This window comes from Carcharodon carcharias, chromosome 1, assembly GCF_017639515.1.
Source record: "Carcharodon carcharias isolate sCarCar2 chromosome 1, sCarCar2.pri, whole genome shotgun sequence".
Taxonomy (NCBI): domain Eukaryota; kingdom Metazoa; phylum Chordata; class Chondrichthyes; order Lamniformes; family Lamnidae; genus Carcharodon; species Carcharodon carcharias.
In genome coordinates, this window is record NC_054467.1 from 196,827,789 (window position 1) to 196,847,422 (window position 19,634).

At 42.5% G+C, this 19,634-nt stretch overlaps 1 protein-coding gene across 10 annotated transcripts in view; it reads left to right on the forward strand.

The window, feature by feature from the left end:
- LOC121285080 (probable E3 ubiquitin-protein ligase HERC1) overlaps nucleotides 1-19,634 on the forward strand; it is a 436,191-nt gene that overhangs the window by 309,157 nt on the left and 107,400 nt on the right. For all 10 annotated transcript variants that reach the window (XM_041201223.1, XM_041201218.1, XM_041201210.1 and 7 more), the window contains 6 exons: nucleotides 2,575-2,781; nucleotides 4,568-4,698; nucleotides 11,318-11,517; nucleotides 13,344-13,452; nucleotides 14,750-14,896; nucleotides 15,255-15,356. In XM_041201223.1, the coding sequence (XP_041057157.1) occupies nucleotides 2,575-2,781; nucleotides 4,568-4,698; nucleotides 11,318-11,517; nucleotides 13,344-13,452; nucleotides 14,750-14,896; nucleotides 15,255-15,356 (896 nt within the window). The remainder of the gene's footprint in view (nucleotides 1-2,574; nucleotides 2,782-4,567; nucleotides 4,699-11,317; nucleotides 11,518-13,343; nucleotides 13,453-14,749; nucleotides 14,897-15,254; nucleotides 15,357-19,634) is intronic.

The window sequence follows — 19,634 nt, forward strand, 5'->3', positions numbered from 1 at the left end:
GGCAGGTATTCAAGGGAGGACTTGGATTATTATTTGAAGTGCGAGAATGTGCAGGGCTATGGGGAGAAGGCAGGGAAGTGGCTTGAGGTGAATTGTTCCTTCAGAGGGTCAGCACAATAGACATTTTGTACTGGGTTTTGCAAGCGTGGCCTTTTTGAGTATGGTCTGTACTCTGCCTATTACGAACAACCAAAGGAACATGCTACATAAAAACAAAATACTGCAGATGCTGGAAATCAAACAAAAACGAAAACAAAAAATGTTGAAAAAACTCAGCAGGTCTAGCAGCATCTGTGGAGAAAGAAACAAAGTTAACGTTTTGATCCATATGACCCTTCTTCAGAGCATGCTGTTTGATTTGATAAGCCAGTCATTGGGAAATACAACCTACGTACCTCATACCGCACCAGCACTGAAATTCATACACGACGTTGCTGAATTGTGTGGGATGCAGAATGACTTTTTGGATTGACGGCAGCATCCTCTTAGTGGAAAATACCATTTACGTAGCCACTGCATAGTAGCAGCATAAACCGGCTTGCTTAAAGTTTTGTTCAATTTTTTTAGATAGCCACTGGTCCCACAGGATAGCTTTGATGTGCTGTATTTTTGCATCAGCAAATGATGAAGTTTGCCAGTTCAATGCTAGGTGCATAAACCGTATGTCCCAATGATTGGCTGATTGAATCAAATATCATGGGCAGATTTTCAGCTCGGCATGCGGATACGCGCCCGACACGCACGAACATGAAATAGTGCACGATGACATTGGGCAAGCACCCCGACGTCATCGCACACTCGCGTGATATTTCGTTCGGTAAGCGAGCGCAAGAGTCGGCACACTAACAACCAAATTAAGTAAATCCGTTAAGCTCGTAAAGTGATAAAAGCAAAATACTGCTGATGCTGGAAATCTGAAATAAAAACAGAACATGTTGAAAAAACTCAGCAAGTCTGACAGCATCTGTGGAGAGTTAATGTTTCAAGTCCATATGACTCTTCAGAGCTCATAATGTGGTTCATCTACGCTTGCTAGAAGTGTAAGTGACCCAATTCTCTGCAAACAAAAGGATGATGTTCAAGCCTTATGCCTTTTTTAAATTACCCTGGAGTATGGGGAGCCTATAGTTTCCCTGTGCTTTCTCCATGACCAATCATAGTTAGCTTGTCAACCAATCAGCACCCTCTTCTCCTGTAGTATATGTTGTTGTGATTGTTTGAAATTTAGCATTCTTGCATTTGTCCTGATGAGCGCAAGATGAAAAGCTTCAGCAGCATGTCTTTTCTTTCAGACTTTGCTTCACTCAGAGGGTTGTCAATCTTTGGAATTCTCTATCCCATAGTGTTGAGATGCTCTGTTGTTGAGTATAGTTAAGGCTATGAAAGACAGTTTTAGGTCCCTCAGGGAATCAAACACTATGGGAAGTGGGCGGGAAAATGGCTTTGAGGCAAAAGTTAAGCCATTATCGCAATGAAAGTCAAAACAGGCTCGAGGGGCCAAATGGACTTTTCCTTTTTCTATTTCTTATGTTCTTTGTTCATCTTTTTGAATATCAAACATCCTTTACTTTCCATCCTACCTGCCCAGAAACCAACCCCTACTTTAGTATACCAAATCTCTGAAAGATCTCTATTTTGATAATGTGTATATCTCTGCTTGTAGGTACTTCATCTTTATTACTCACTCACATTGGTCCAGATTCAGCAATCGTAATTGTCAGCATTCACTGTTATTACCTCACCGGAACTGATATGCAGATAAACGCCAAAATTTAGAAATTGCTGTGTGTTTCTGCAATTTACCTGAACTAAAACAATAACAGACAAGCTAGATGGATCAATTGGCTACATTGAAGTTACAGAAACATCCGTTTCTGACACAATTGACTTAGTTCATTGTCGAACCTCCACTGTTATACCATTACTCTCACTCCAATAGGTGTAACTGGGTTTGTAATGGCAAACTGAGTTCATAATTACTGCTGAACAGCCTTACTGGCCCTGAAAAGCTAATTCTATACTTGTGGAATGTCAACATTTTCCATTATGATAAAATTTCACATTTTTAAATTTTTCATTCTACAAAAATTCCACATTTCGAAATATTTGTTTGATAATTTCAGCTTCTGCCTTAATCCCATGTGAATGTCCTAATGATTTATTTTGTTGACTTTAAAATTTTAATCAGAAGTATAATTCAGTGTGTTTTACTTCCTGATTTGCTGTCTTTGAGAATATCTCAATATATTTGGCTGCTCACCCTACTTGATGACATCACTATTGCTGGACAGTTGGAGATCGCCTTTCCTGGAGCCAGATTCAAAGTGGTATTAGGAAATGGAAAGTCCACAGTGCAGAGGTTGCTGGATCTTTTTGGCAGCTTTCATCAAGGTCAGCAGGCACGCCGCTGCTTCGCCGTTGACTGCGGAATTCGGGCAGTGCATTTACATCTCTCCTGTACCTGACTTTTTCCTTATTTTCTCTGTTCCTCTAGGTCTCACTTTGTCCTCTGTCTGCCTCTCGTATATGTTGCATTGCTTTCTGGGAGTTGACAAACTTTCTTTTCTTCTAAAGGAAACCAAATCTATGTGAAGATTCAGCCTTCCTGGGTAACTGCTTTAACCTGGGCGGATGTTCAAACACCGTTTTTAAGCAAAAACAATAACAGACAAGCTGAGTTTCTATTAGTGGGTCGACTGGATGGATCAATTGGCTACATTGAAGTTACAGAAACATCTGTTTCTGACACCATTGACCTAGTTCATTGTCAGAGGAAAGATGGTATGTTCGAATTATGGTACTTCAGTTTACATCCTATCACTTCATGGTATAGTACTGATGTTCCAACAAAATGTTGCACTTTAATAGTTGTGACAAAGGCCTTAGCAATTGTCATCAAAATATTTTCTGTTTGTAATTTGGTTGCATTTGCTTCAGGTGTTACTTTACAAAGGCCGCCATCTTAGCTTGGCCCTCCACAAGGTATTTTTCCAGTTGAGACCCATCCCATCATTTCTTACGGGAAACTTATCTTCAGCCTTATGGTACATGGATACTAGAAGTGTAGCAATAAAGGAGAAGGTGACAGGAAGGGAAGGGGTGTAGCTATATTGGATTGGAAATAGATAATGCAGAGACACTCAAAAACTTGATAGTCCTCGGAGTAGGAAAGTCACCTAGTCTAGATAGGCTGCATCCCAGGTTGATGGGGGAAGGAAGGATGAACATTTTAGATAGTGCCAGAGTACTGGAGAGCTGCAAATGTTACACCCCTGTTTAAAAAAGGAAAAGTTATGAACCTGGCAGCTAGAGGCCAGTCAAGAAGAAATTTCTTTCCAGTGGCAGCAAGGTCAGTAACCAGATAATACCAATTTAAGGTGATTGGCAAAAAAGACAGAGATAACGAGCACATTTTTTTAACAGAACCAGTTGCTGTGATCTTGAATATTCTATCTGCAAGAGCCAAGGAATCAGATTCCTAAAGGGAACAGAATAAATACTTGGAGGGAAACAATTGCAAAGGGAAAGAGTAGGGGCATGGAACTTGGAAATATATCACCATTCTTTCCCTGTCACTGGATCAAAATCCTGGAACTCCCTCCCTAACAGCACTGTGGGTGCACCTACACCACAGAGACTGTAGCGGTTCTAGAAAGCAGCTCACCACCAGCTTCTCAAGGGCAACTAGTTGGGCAATAAATGCTGGCCCAGCCAGCGATGCCCACATCCCATGAATGAATAAAAATAAAAGCTTGTTAATTTGTATTTTAAGAAAACGGGAGGCTGCCAATTTTGCTGGAATTTGTCATAAACCAGCGTGATAATATCGAGTTTGCAACCCAATGTCATCATGCTGGATTTTGTGTAAGCACAGATTTCCAAACGTAATATTCACCCCTTTTTTTTAACTCTCTGTTTCCAAGTTTAGAATACAATATACATTTAATCCTTCCAGGAGGTGACTTAGCGCAGCAGTCTATAAACTGCTGCCTGAAGCATGTTTACATCTGTCATTCCTAGGTGGTACTTGTCCAATTTAAGCTAATTGATTGAAGATATGGCACATATTTTCAATTAGAATGAGGACAAACCAGTGTCATTTTAGCAACCAGTAACTGATTGCATTTCCAAAATCCTAGAAATGGGCCATATGTCCATCTTCTCAACTACATTATTTTACACTCCAGAAGCTGGGGAAGAAAATTAGCTATCTTAAGGTTTTCATTCGCAAATGGTCTTGATGTTTTTAACTTTGTGTTACATATTCAGATTATCATATTGAACAAAAACCATCCCTTTTCTTTCTAATAGCTTCAAGCATTTATACCATAAAATAGATGGGCAGATTACTGGGTTTCGTCATTTATCAATTAATTCTGATGAATATAAAACTGTAGTCAACACCAACTATTTACAACACCCTTCCCCAAGCGTAAATAACATTGCACATATCCAATTGTGTCACTAATTCAGTTATCGGTGCTTTAAAAAATTTAAATTGTCCTTTTCTGTCCTATGCATTGTGCTTTTGGGGTTGTAACCCAATAAATGTCTTAATTGTTATCAGTTGCTGTTCAATGCATTGCCTGGTACAGTGAAGACAAACCAATTGCAGTTGGATACTCTGATGGGAAAATTTTGCTTACAACAAGAGAGCCACATAATCCAGAAGAGCCTGTGATACTTGATTCATTTCAGGTAAACTATACTTTGCTTAAAACAGTTCATACAAGAACAATATCAAAGGCTTGGGAAATCATCCAAAAGGTCACATTCACCCTCATGGTCAGTGGTACTCAATACTTTAATTTTTCTCCCGTGTAAGCTGTACTTCTATTCTCTCTTTCACTCTGCCTCTTGATCCTTTCCTCCCATCCCCCTAATTCAACATGGGCTGCGGCACCCCTGTCACTCATAATGGATGCCTGCTTCACCTCCACACCCCCCTTCAGTTTATTACTGACTGCTTCACCACCTTACTTAAAACAGGCTGACTATGTCCCACTCATCTCTCTCCACCTCTCCGCCTCCCCTCTCTCTGCCTCCCCACTCTCCGCCTCCCCCTTCTCCGCCTCCCCCCCCGCCAAACCTCTCTCCCTCTCTCCTTCCCCCCCGCCCCTCTCTCCTTTCCCGGCATAACATTCTGCCACTGTTTGAGGGAAGGCGTTCCTTAACGTAAACCAAATACAATGGAATCAGATTAAACTGGAACAATGGGCTAATATAGACAAATGCAGGGTAAAAAGTGTAAGGAAGAAAAATCCATGCTGAGATATCAAGTAAAGGCTCCAGAACACAACGCAAGATGTAGGAGTATTAGTGGTAGTTCACTGAGCAGTGTGCAGCACTAACAAGCAAAGCTAACTAAACTTTGGGACATATAGCCCAAAAAATAGAGATATATCCCTGCTACTATATATAATTCTGGTCTGGGTACTACAGCAGGGTCAGTCAGGCTTTGGAGCACAGCAGTAAAGTGCAACCAAACTACAGCTCAGATACCCTAGGTAAGGAGAGCTTGAAGAGCCTAATATTGTATATTGAGAAGAGATATTCAAGTATCCAAGATTGTTAAGTGTTCTGCAATCATTCATCCCTTCAGAAGAAAACTTTCAAAACTGCAAAACATGATATATCTTCAACAAATCAGGACTGCCTGTCTTTGATTATCCCATGTATATCTCTATTTTCTTACGAATATATCAAAATATGAAATCTTGGAATTTACCAACAACTGGTATAATGTTAGAGTAAAGTATAAGGAGGCGGAGAAATTTCTGAAATGTGTTCAGGAGAACTTCCTTAACCAGTATGTTCGTGGTTCAACTAGGAAGGAGGCATTGCTGGATCTGATGTTGGGGAATGAAGTGGACCAAGTTTATGTTGGGGAACACTTGGGTAAGGGTCCCCGTTGATAATAACGTTTAGATTACCAATAGAGAATAGCAAGGAACAATCTAAGTAGAACTTTTTAAATTGGAAGAGAGCTAATTTCAGTGGGATGTGACGGGATCTAGTCAGAGTAAAATGAAGCTGCGATAGATGGGGAGATCTATATTGGAACAATGGGTGATCTTTATGGAGGCGTCATTTCAAGTACAGTCTAATTGCATTCAATAAAGGGCTTCTTGGATGATGAGGGATACAGAGAACGTGATGAAACAATAAAAAGTGCATTTATGATGTGCGTCAGGTGAATTCTTCAAGACCAGACCAAATGCAGTCAGTTGAGAAATGTTAAAAGGAAAATACAGCTGGTAAAGACAGAATTTGAGAATAAAATGGCAGTTAACATAAAAAGGAACCCAAAAGTTTTAGAAATAATAATCAGGGAAAATATTCAACAAGTACTTGGAGAGATTCAAGTTAACTAAGGAGTGCCAACACAGCTTTATAAAAGGTAAATCATGCTTGACTAATTAAACTGAATTTTTTGATGATTTAACAGTGAAGGTTGATGAAGGGAAAGCAATGGATGTTGTCCATATGATGTTTAAGAAAGCTTTTGACAGTACCACATAAAAGGCTGGTTAACAAAATTGAGGCTCAAGGAAGAGGAGAGTCATTGTCAGCTTGGATAAAAAATTGGCTTAAGGACAGAAAATAGTGGGGTTTTTTCTATGTATGCCTCACACTGCCACTGTGCGTCAGTGGTGGAGGGAGTGAATGTTTGTGGATGGGGTGCCAATCAAGTGGGCTGCTTTGTCCTGAATGGTATCGTTCCATCACACTCTGGACTTGTGCCTTGTGATGTTGTAGGAGTCAGGAGGTGAGTTACTCACTTCAGAATTCCCAGCCTCTGACCTTTTATAGCCATAATATTTATATGGTTGGTCCAGTTCAGTTCTTGGTCAATGGTAATCCCCAGGATGTTGATAGTTGGGGGATTCAGCAATTGTAATGCCATTAAATGTCATGGGGCAATGGTTAGATTCTCTCTTTTTGGAGATAGTCAGGGAACGTGGTGGTGCGAATATTACTTGTCACTTTTCAGACCAAGCCTGAATGTTGTCCAAGGCTTGCTGCATATGGGCAAGGACTGCATCAGCCTTCGTGAATGGTTGTTTTGGATGGTAGACAGTGGTGTTCCCCAAGGGTCAGTGCTGGGACCACTGCTTTTATTTATATCCTTGGAGCAAAGGAGATTTAGGGGAGGTTTGATAGAGGTGTACAGGATTATGACAGGCTTAGATAAGGTAGACCAAAGAAAACTGTTTCCATGTGCTGATGGTACAAGAACTAGGGGACACAAATTTAAGGTTTTGGACAAGAGATGTGGTGATGAGTGTGAGGAAGAACTTTTTTACGCAGCTATCGGTAACAAGGATGGTGGAAGTGGAAGTGACTGATCATTTCCAAAAGGAAATTGGATGGGCACTTGAGAGAAATAAACTTACAGGGTTACAGAGACAGAGAGCGTGAGAATGGGACTGATTTGGATTGCTCTACAGAGAACCAGCATGGCTTCCTTCTGCCCCGTTATTAACCTGACTCTAAACTAAATGATCTTCAGTTACCTAATTTTTCCTTTTTTCACTTGAACAAAAGATGTAACAATTTGCATATCCACATGGCTCCTCTCTAACTTCCTTCACCTGCCTAGGTTTCATGCCACCATGGCCCAGTAATTAAGCCTCCTTGAGTTCTGCTGATTTTCTTTTCAAAGCCATTCCTTTTTTATTTGATAATTCTCAAAAACAATCACCGGATCTTTTGATGCAAACAGCAGCAAATGCTGAGATGTTCGCGATGTTGCACCTTGGGACCCTACAGAAGTCGTGTTCAGCGTGCCAAACAGTATAAGCACCAAATGATAGATTGAGCTAAGCGACCCCACAACCAACGGATCAGACCTAAGCTCTGCAGTTCTGCCACATCCAGTTGTAAGCGGTGGTGAACAATTAAACAACTCACCGGAGGAGGAGACTCCACAAATATCCCCATATTCAATGATGGGGAGCCCAGCACATCAGTGCAGAAGATAAGGCTGAAACAGTTTCTACAATTTTCAGCCAGAAGTGCCAAGTGGATGATCCATCTTGGCTTCCTTTAGAGGTCCCCAGCATCACAGGTGCCAGTCTTCAGGCAATTCAATTCACTCCAAGTGATATCAGGAAATGGCTGAAGGCACTGGACACTGCAAAGGCTATGGGCCCTGACAATATCCTAGCAATAGTACTGAAGATTTAGGCACCAGATCTTGGCACGCCCCTAGCCAAGCAGTTCCAGTACAGCTACAACACTGGCATCTACCCGGCTATGTGGAAAATTGCCCAGGTATGTCTTGTACATAAAAAGTTGGACAAATCCAGCCCGGCCAATTACTGCCCCATCAGTCTACTCTCGATTATCAGTAAAGTAATGGAAGGGGTCATCAACAGTGCTATCAAGCGACACTTGCTTAGCATAACCCTACTCATGAGGCTCAGTTTGGGTTCCACCAGGGCCACTCAGTTCCTGACCTCATTACATCCTTGGTTCAAAAATGGACAAAAGAGCTGAACTCCCAAGTTGAGGTGAGAATGACTGCCCTTGACATCAAAGCCATATTTGACTGAGTGTGGCATCAAGGAACCCTAGCAAAACTGGAGTCAATGGGAATCAGGGGGAAAACCCTCCACTGGTTGGAGTCATACCTAGCACAAAGGAAGATAGGTGTGGCTATTAGAGGTCAGTCACCTCAGCTCCAGGACATCACTGCAGGGGTTCCTCAGGGTAGTATCCTCAGCCCAACCATCTTCAGCTGCTTCATCAATGACCTTCCTTCCATCATAAGGTCAGAAGTACGGAAGTTTGCTGATGATTGAACAATGTTCAGCACCATTCGCAACTCCTCAGATACTGAAGCAGTCCATGTCCAATTACAGCAAGATCTGGACAATATCCAGGCTTGGGCTGACAAGTGGCATGTAACATTCATGCCACACAAATGCCAGGTAATGACCATCTCCAACAAGAGAGACTCTAATCATCGCCCTTTGACTTACAATGGCATTACCATCACTGAATCCCCTACTAACAACATCCTGGGGGTTACCATTGACCAGAAACTGAACTGGACTAGCCATATAAACACTGTGGTTACAAGAACAGGTCAGAGGCTAAGAATCCTGTGATGAGTAACTAGCCTCGTGACTCCCCAAGCCTGTCCACCATCTGCAAGGACAAGTCAGGAGTGTGATGGACTATTCCCCACTTGACTGGATGAGTGCAGCTCCCACAACACTCAAGAAACTTGATACCATCCAGGACAAAGCAGCCCACCTGATTGGCATTACATCCACAAACATTCACTCCCTCCACCACTGACGCACAGTAACAGCAGTGTGTACCATCCCCAAGCTGCACTGCTTCACTAAAGCTCCTTCAACAGCACATTCCAAACCCATGCCACTGCCATCTAGAAGGAGAAGGGAACACCACCACCTAGAAGTTCCTCTCCCAGTTACTCACCATCCTGACTTGGAAATATATCGCTGTTCCTTCACTGTCACTGGGTCAAAATCCTGGAACTCCCTTCCTAATAGCACTGTGGGTGTACTTACACCACATGGACTGCAATGGTTCAAGAAGGCAGTTCACCAGCACCTTCTCAAGGGCAAGTAGGTATGGGCAATAAATGCTGGCCCAATCAGTGAAACCCACATCCCATGAATGAATTTAAAAAAACGTCCTGTCCTGCGTACAAGCAATGGGCAAATTTACACTGCCCTGGTCCCTCTGAAAATATCTCTGACACAGACATCAGTGTCAGAGACTTGGGCCTGTTAGAGCCATAGAACCATAGAAAAGTTACAGCACAGAAGGAGGCCATTCGTCCCATCTTGTCCATGCTAGCCCGAGGACACCCAGGTGCCCTTTCTAATTCCACCTTCCTGCACCCAGCCCATAGCTCTGCAGCTTACAGCACTTTTGGTGCAGATCCAGGTACTTTTTAAAAGAGTTTAAAGTTTCTGCCTCTACCACCAACTTGGGCAGCGAATTCCAGACACCCACTACCCTCTGCGTAAAAACGTTCTTCCTCATGTCCCCCCTACACCTTCTGCCACTTATCTTGAATCGATGTCCGCTGGTTCTAGAATTCTCCACCAAGGGAAACAATTTTATTCTGTCTGCTCTATTATTCCCCTCATAATTTTGTACACCTCAATCAAGTCATCTCTCAGCCTTCTTTGTTCTAAGGAAAATAACCCCAACCTATCCAATCTCTCCTCATAGCTACACTTTTCTAACCCTGGCAACATTCTTGTTAACCTCCTCTGCACTTTCTCCAGAGCTATTACATCCTTCCTGTAATGTGGTGACCAGAACTGCACACAATACTCCAGTTGTGGCTTCACCAGTGTTTTATACAATTCCAACATTATATCCTTACTTTTATATTCTATACCTCTGCCAATGAAGGAGATGCTTACCCGTATACTTACCGTAGTATTGTCCTGTTGTTAATTTCTGGCTTAGATCAATGATTAACAGTGAATACTACCCCACCAATCTTTTCCCACGCAGCTCTAACCACTTCCCACCTATCAGATTACCTTGCTTCCCTGAACCAACTACCCACCCCCCCAACCCTTGACCACCCCACCACTCCCAACCCCCTGAAATCCACCCCTCTCCCCCCCCCCCCATTCACTCACTTATTCACCTGTTCACCCACCCGTTCACTTGCCCGTACAGCCACCCACCCACTCACTAACCCCACTAAAAACCTTAAGACCTAAAAACTTACCTGGACACAGCAGCTGCTATTGTAAAAACGGGATGTGTCCTCTCAACTGCACCATGTTGCTGTTCCTCTCTGTGGATGGCTCCTAAATTTCCCACTACTGTTCTATTATACTGTTCACTATTTGTAACCAGTCAAGGTAGAATTTTTTTAGAACTGCCCAATCCAATTGATAACCTTTATTTTTGAATGTACAACATTTTCTTTATCCTAATTTCACCTAGTTGTGTTGTGGTCACTATTTTTTGATTGCTTTCCTATTCACACAATTATTTGCTCCAGTACATTTCCCAGAATGAAATCACGCAAGACCACTTTCCATGTTGGAATAGAAACACATTGATCTAGGAAATAAACAGGTGAACATGTGGAGTGAAGTATCCACAGAAGCAGATATGTGGAAAATTTAATAATTGGATAAATGCTGAGGGGTTGAAGTATTGTGAGATATTAGATTTTAAGACCAACCATACAAACTGAAGTTTTTTTAGGTCCTGTGTTTTCCTAACATTCTGATATAATTTTGTATTTAACAGTGAATTTTTGTTACTCATTTGCTCTTCCCTACCTGTTCTCATTTCGGTAAAGGAAAGTGTAACGAGCCTGAAATGGGATCCAACTGGGCACCTGCTGCTTGCTGTTGCCAGAGAAGAGATGGTGAAAATCTGGGGGAGAGTAGGCCGTGCCTGGCTTGCAATCCAAACGCTCTTCCACTCAGCATTAGTCAATACTTCAGCATGGTGTCCACTTCCAGGAAAAGGTCTGGATCCGAGACTAATGCTCGCAGTGTAAGTATTGAAAGAAACAAAAATTTCCTTGCCTAATGTATCATTTTTGGTTTAAAAACAAAGTTAAAATGCAATGTATAGAAATCACCAGCTGGATTTTACCCTTCCCGGTCAGCAGGTTTGTTAGCAGGGTGGGGCACGTAAAATCCAGCAGTTGGCCTTCCCACTACCTACCACCCACCCTGACCTGTCTGATATTTTACCGGGGTTGGGGAAGCATTGGGCAGCTTTCCCAAAATTGGGCCTATTGAAGCCCTTAAATTGCCAATTACTGGCCACTTTAAGATCTCATTCCACCTCTGCTGTTATTTAACCCACAATTGGGGAAGGCCCTTGCCATGCGGGAAGCTGTACAGGCTGATGTTGAGTGGAGGAAGGGATCCTCCTCTGTGGGTCCCCTGGGCTCATTGGAGGCACCCCTCCCATCTCCCCGAAACCCTTCCCTTCCTTTGAACCTGGACTCCCACCCCCAACCTCACTTGCTGAGATCACTGACCTCGGACTTACCTGGGCTCCTCAGTGTGTGTCGGGACTGCCTTTAGCCCCAGCACTCCTGACTAGCACCACTGGGATTACAGAGTTTCCAGCTATTGGGTTGGCTGACACCTTTCTAAGGCAGGACTTCCTCCTAAATTGGGGGTGGAAGTCTCACCTAAAGCAATTAACACTGCTCCCAGGATTAGTTTGTTGTAGGGCAACTGTTGGGATCATGCACAGACTGCCACCCAACCTTTTGGCTTGGAGGTGGGGGGGCAGGGATGCCCCATAAAATCCAGCACCACAAGTCAAAACGCTGGTATAGATTTTTGTTGGGTAAAAGTAGTGGATCCAAAGGCAGTTAATTGGAGTTGAGGTAAATATCATCCATGATCTAACTGAATGGTGAAGCAAAGTTAACATTTCAAGCTGTTTTTTGTTCCTGAAAATATACTTTATTCATAAAATTTGTAGAGGTATATTATATAACTGTTCAAATTTGACATTACATGGAGTGAATACAGATTAGTTTCTTTCAATACTGTATGAGGTACTTTATTACACACAGGTTATATTTACAATGTACATTTATATTTCATGTCAAATATTCAAATGTGCATATAACCTGAGTTTCCAGCCCCTCAGTATAATACGGTGGGAAGGCCATAGACAGTGGTCTTTCCCCATTGAACCTTTGGGGCAGCTGCTCCAAGCTTTAGTCCGTCCCTCAGGTCCAGTAGTCCTGGACCTATGAATGTGCTAGTCTCCAATACTCAAGTCATCAACAGATCTTTGCACTGACATGACAAAAACTACTGCATCTCTTTCCATACTTGCGTTGCAAAGGCACATTCCAGAAGAAGGTGAACAATGGTCTCTTCCCCACTGCAGCTACCTCAAGGGCAGCATGCAGAGACAGTGAGACCACACAAAGGACCTGGTGGGTAGGGCCCTTCTCACCACCATGTCTTGGTGCTTGTTTTGAAAGTTCTGGAGGTGAGGTATTCTGCCAATGACTTTGACAGCCTGCTCAAGGAACCACCTGATATGCCCCACCATCTCCTTTTCCCTCAAGGATGTCATATGCCAGATGGACTTGTGGTCAAAGGTGTTTTTGCACGATTGACAGGTTTCATCAGTACAAATTTCAAGCATTTTGCTTTTGCGAACTTCAGAAAAATTTGCTTAGCTCCTTTCCCCCCACTTCACAGCTAAGGATGATAGTAACTTTGCATTGACCAGAAATTCTCAGAGGTTTTTCCAACTAGCTTCAAACTTTTATATTTAAAAAATATCTGAAATGAATTGTTTCTGAAGATAAAAATGACTTCTTGAATATTTCCTCCCAGAGGTTGTCAGAATGGCTTAGTTTATGTTTGGACATTACCACAAGGTGGCACTGCTATAACATTACCAAACCTCTTGCATTCTCCTGATGTACAAGAAAGACGTGCTGAGGTAAGAGGAGTAATGGTTTCTTTTTAAACCTGTGACAGTGATTAATGTGGAAAAATTGTGTTAGGTAAAATTAAGGCTCATTTTCTGTCTCAAGTTTTGAATTATCTCATACTTAGAAACAAGGCAGCAATTAACTTTGAATAACAGTTTAAATCAGAGTGCTAGCTCTTGTGAATAAATTAAGGGACGCTTTTGCTTTGAGTGGGAGGTGCAAGTCTATGGTAATATGGGAGCACGCTGCCATGAGGAGTGCGCAGGTGCATACTGTGCAGACACAAAATTTGATGATTGAGAATACAGGGCAGATAGCGTCTCTGGACACTGGACAAGTGCCTCAAGTACAGGACAGTCCCAGGAAATCCAAGACAGTTGGTCACCCAGTTTTAAATAAAGATCAAAAAGAAAGAATTGCATTTATACAGCACCTTTCATGGCCACCAGACGCCTCAAAGCGCTTCTGAAGTATAATCACTGTTATCATGTAGGAAACATGGCAGCCAATTTTCACACAGCAAGCTTCGACAGCAATGTGATAAAGACCAGATAATCTGTTTTCCTGATGTTGGCTGAGGGCTAAATATTGGCCAGGACACCAGGGATAACTCCTCTGCTGTTCTTCAAAATTGTGCCATGGGATCTTTTACATCTTCATGAGAGGGCAGACTTGGTCTCAGTTTAACGTCTCATCCAAAAAACAGCACCAATGACAATGCAGCTCTCCTTCAATACTACACTGGAGTGTCAGACTCGATAGGGTGTATTTTACAAACTCTCCCCAACTCCACGAACCTTTAAGAATGTATAATGAGGCTTGGCTGAGAACCCAGACATCCATTAGTGTATTAAAACAACTGCCCCTAAGAGAAAATATTGCTTTCTCTCTCAGATTTATTTCTCAATTGCTCAATATTTATTTACATAAGATAAAGCGATGTCAAGTGCTTGCAGTTTCTCCTATTGATGCTTTAAAGGGCTGGTTGATTGACACTTTTATAGAACTGTAATAAAAGGAGCTTTTTGTAACAAAGTTATGAATGAGTGGATTTTTAAAACTTTTGCAGCAAATTTCCCAACTGCCACTATCGGACTCCCGGATGAAAATCCAGCCCAATTTTTGTATTCAAGCCCTGGAATGGGACTTGAACCCCAACCTTCTGATATAGAGGCAACAGTGCTGTCAAATGAGCCACAGTTGATAGTGCAAGTGCATACATCTAAATTTCTTTCTTTTCACCTGCATAAGAACTATTCTTTACAGCAAGAAGTACTTTCTAACCTAACTTTTCATTTGATATAGGAGAAATTTCAGTTCAGAAGTAGATCCAAGTGTGTGTTTCGTCTCAACGCTCATATAACTGCGGTGATATTGGTATCCTTCAATTCTGATGGTTTAACACTTTTGTCTGGAGGAATTGGGGGTTTGATAAATATCTGGTCTCTGCAGGTAAGAATTTTTACTGTACACCATATATTAATACTTTGAAGATCACATATACAAAGGAGGTATGGTGAGGGTTAGAAAGCTTAAATAAGTAAAAAATAAAATGTTGTAACTGATGTCAACAAGTCCATGTTCTCCTATAAAGTAGTGAATCAGATGTATTGCATTATATCCTGTCAAAGATCTTAGGAAATTGAAGCAAGTAAAGCAGAGCGATTTAAATTTTGAGAGCCTTTATTTTGAGATTTCTGAAATTTCATTTTTTAAAGGAAGTTTTATATTTATCAATTGTTGCTGAATTAAACAAGTGGATGGTTGCAAATTAATATTTCTAGCTGTCTTTTTTATGTTTCCTTCTCAGGATGGTTCAGTTCTACAGACAGTGGTGACTGGTTTAGGGTCAGTAGTTGGCATAGCCTGGATTCCAGATATTGGAGTAACAGCTTGTTCCAGCAGATCAAAGGTCAGTTGGGCATTGTTGTTTTAATCACTAAAACAAGAAATAAGACTAGTGATATCTCAATGTGAAACTTCACATTAACAATCAAAGTAACATGAGAAAGAAGGAGCTTGCATTTATCATGCCTTTCTCAGGACATCCCAAATCCAATTAAGCATTTTTTAAGATGTCATCTTTGTCCCAGTCCTATACTGGTTTCCCTATGAAACCTAGCAGCCGATTTTCACACAACAAAGGCCCACAGACAACAATAAGATGTGACCAGATAATTTGTTTCAGTATTTTTGATTGAGGGATAAATTTTGGCCTGGACAGTGATAAGTCCCCTGTTCTTCTTGATATAATGCTGTGGGATCTTTTACTGCCACCTGATAGAATAGGTAGGGCCCCCATTTAACAACTGATTTGAAAGACAGAGCTGCACTCACTCAGTACTACGTTGACGTGTCAACCTAGAATATGTGCTCTTGAATGGGAATTGAACCCACCACTTCCTGACTTAGAGCTGGGCTTGCTGTGACGTATTATAGAAATAGTAGTGGGCAATTTAGCTCCTCAAGCCTGTTCCAGCATTCAATGAGATTGTGGGTGTTGTGCGACCTAACCCCCATATACTCACCAGTGCCCCTTTTTTTTCTTATATTCATTCATGGACTAAGCATTGCTGGCAAAGGCAACATGTATTGCCCATCTCTAAGGCAGTAGTTACCTGCCGCCTTGAACCGCTGCAGTCCATATGGTGTTGGTATGCCCACAGTGCTGTTAGGAAGGGAGTTCCAGGATTTGACCCACAGTGCAAGAGCAATTTTGTTGCAGCTTCCTTCATAGTTTTTATTTGAAGGATTTGGTTGCTGTCGGATTACTTCTTAATGGTAACCTGTATTCCCTGACCTTGTTTAACAATAAGGATATGTATCTTTTCATTTACAGATCTTGTTATTGTAACCTATGCTGGAAAATTCAGTTGGAGATTTGCTAATGATACCTAGGTTGTTATCCTGATTGGAAATTTACAATCATTGGGCCAGTAACCACTCCCTAGTGTTTGAATCTTTTTCTTCACAAAATTGCATCTCATCCATTTTTACCCAACAGTTTTCTCTCTATTCTTTGCTTCAGAAATTATTACACTATTTGCTGTTTATACTTTTAGGGCTAATGAATTCCATGTGTTGTGATGGATCCACTTTGAGATTAATATTCTAAAGATGCAATCAACATCAGACTATTTTTGCCCAACCATGTACTGAAATTTAATTTGTTTCAGTATACTGCAGTATCAATATTTTATTCCGGCCTAGGCTGAAAAACAAAATATATAAAATCTTAAATACTGCCAAAAGTTACATTTTTATAGCACCTAATAGCCCAGAGTTTGATGTAGGAGGGAATCTAACAGTATCTGCCATTAATTAGACTTGGCCCTACCTATTTAATCTCAGTGATATTTTGAGTTGTCAGCCATTGAGAACGCATGCTGAAAAACACATATTGAAGGAAACGACAAGTAGAGCTGGATAAAGGGCCTGGGATAGGTGGAGATAACCAAAAGATGTCACAGAAAAAAGGGCAAAGAGGTGTTGAAGGTGGTGATATTATCTAAGGAATGTGCTAATTAAGGGTAGATAACAGGACAAGCAAGGTACAGATAACTCTAGTGGGGATGGGGTGGGGTGAAGGAATCGAAAAAGGCTAAAAGGTAGAGATAAAACAATGGATGGAAATACATTTAAAAATAATGGAAATAGGTGGGAAAAGAAAAATCTATATAAGTTATTGGGAAAAAAAGGGAGGATTGGAAAGGGGGTGGGGATGGAGGAGAGAGTTCATGATCTAAAATTGTTGAACTCAATATTAAGTCCGGAAGACTGTGAAGTGCCTAGTCGGAAGATGAGGTGCTGTTCCTCCAGTTTGCGTTGAGTTCACTGGAACAATGCAGCAGGCCAAGGACGGACATGTGGGCATGAGAGCAGGGTGGAGTGTTGAAATGGCAAGCAACAGGGAGGTCTGGGTAATGCGGACAGACCGAAGGTGTTCTGCAAAGCGGTCACCCAGTCTGCGTTTGGTCTCTCCAATGTAGAGGAAACCGCATTGGGAGCAACGAATGCAGTAGACTAAATTGAGGGAAGTGCAAGTGAAATGCTGCTTCACTTGAAAGGAGTGTTTGGGCCCTTGGCCGGTGAGGAGAGGGGAAGTAAAGGGGCAGGTGTTGCACCTTCTGCGGTTGCATGGGAAGGTGCCGTGGGAGGGGGTTGAGGTGTAGGGGGTGATGGAGGAGTGGACCAGGGTGTCCCGGAGGGAACGATCCCTGCGGAATGCCGCCGGGGGGGGTGAAGGGAAGATGTGTTTGGTGGTGGCATCATGCTGGAGTTGGCGGAAATGGCAGAGGATGATCCTTTGAATGTGGAGGCTGGTGGGGTGATAAGTGAGGACAAGGGGAACCCTATCATGTTTCTGGAAGGGAGAGGAAGGTGTGAGGGTGGATGCGCGGGAGATGGGCCGGACATGGTTGAGGGCCCTGTCAACCACCGTGGGTGGAAAACCTCAGTTAAGGAAGAAGGAAGTCATGTCAGAGGAACTGTTTTTGAAAGTGGCATCATCAGAACAGATGCGACGGAGGCGAAGGAACCGAGAGAATGGGATAGAAAGAGTCCTTACAGGAAGCGGGGTGTGAGGAGCTGTAGTCGAGATAGCTGTGGGAGTCGGTAGGCTTGTAATGGTTATTGTGGGACAGTCTATCACCAGAAATTGAGACAGAGAGGTCAAGGAAGGGAAGGGAAGTGTCAGAGATGGACCATGTGAAAATGATGGAGGGGTGGAAATTGGAAGCAAAATTAATAAATTTTTCCAGGTCCAGACGAGAGCATGAAGCTGCACCAAAGTAATCATCGATGTACCGGAAAAAGAGTTGTGGGAGGGGGCTGGACTAGGACTGGAACAAGGAATGTTCCACATACCCCATAAAGAGACAGGCATTGCTAGGGCCCATGCAGGTACCCATAGCCACACCTTTTATTTGGAGGAAGTGAGAGGAGTATAAGGAGACATTGTTCAGTATGACCCGACAAAGAGTTGTGGGAGGGGGCTCTTTGTTTCCTGTCACTCAGCCAATTTCTTATCTAAGTGCCAACTTTCCCTTTTATTCCATGAGCTAGAATTTTGCTCACAAGTCTGTTGTGTAGCACTATATCAAATGCCTTTTAAAAATCAATATACGTATCAATATCAATACAAAAGTGTTGCCCTTATCAACCTTCTCTGTCACCTCCTCAAAAAAACTCCAGCAAGTTAGTTAAACATGATTTTCCCTTAATGAATCAATGCTGGCTTCCCTTAATTATCCTGTACTTGTCTAAGTGTCTATTGATTTTGTCCCGAACTATAGTTTCCAGACGAAACTGACTGGTTTGTAGTTGCCAGTATTAACCTTGTACCCCATTTTGAACAGGGGTGTAACATTAACAATTCTCCAATCCTCTAGCACCACCCCTGAGCCTGAGGAATGCTGGAACATTATCACTAGTGCCTCTGCAATTTCCACTCTGTGTCCTCAGTACCCTTGGATGCATCTCATCTAGCCCTCGTATCTTATTTTTTTTAATTCATTCATGGGATGTGGGTTTCGCTGGCTGGGCCAGCATTTATTGCCCATCCCTAATGCCCTTAAGAAGGTGGTGGTGAGCTGCCTTCTTGAACCTCTGCAGTCCATGTGTGTAGGTACACCCACAGTGCGTTAGGAAGGGAGCTCCAGGATTTTGACCCAGCAACAGTGAAGAAATGGCGATATAGTTCTAAGTCAGGGTGGTAAGTGACTTAGAGGGGAACTTCCAGGTGGTGGTGTTCCCATCTATCTGCTGCCCTTGTCCTTCTAGGTGGTACTGGTTGTGGGTTTGGAAGGTGCTGTCGAAGAAGCCTTGGTGAATTCCTGCAGTGCATCTTGTAGATGCTACAGAATGCTGCCACTGTGCATCAGTAGTGGATGGAGTGAATGTTTGTGGGTGTGGTGCCAATCAAGTGGCTGCTTTGTCCTGGATGGTGTCAAGTTTCTCGAGTGTTGTGCGTGCTGCACTAATCCAGGCAAGTGGGGAGTTATCCATCGCAATCCTGACTTCTACCTTGCAGATAGGGGACAGGCTTTGGAGAGTCAGGAGTTGGGTTACTCATCGCATGATTCCTAGCCTCTGACCTGCTCTTGTAGCCACAGTATTTATATGGCTAGTCCAGTTCAGTTTCTAGTCAATGGTAATCCCCAGGATGTTGATAGTGGGGGATTCAGAGGTG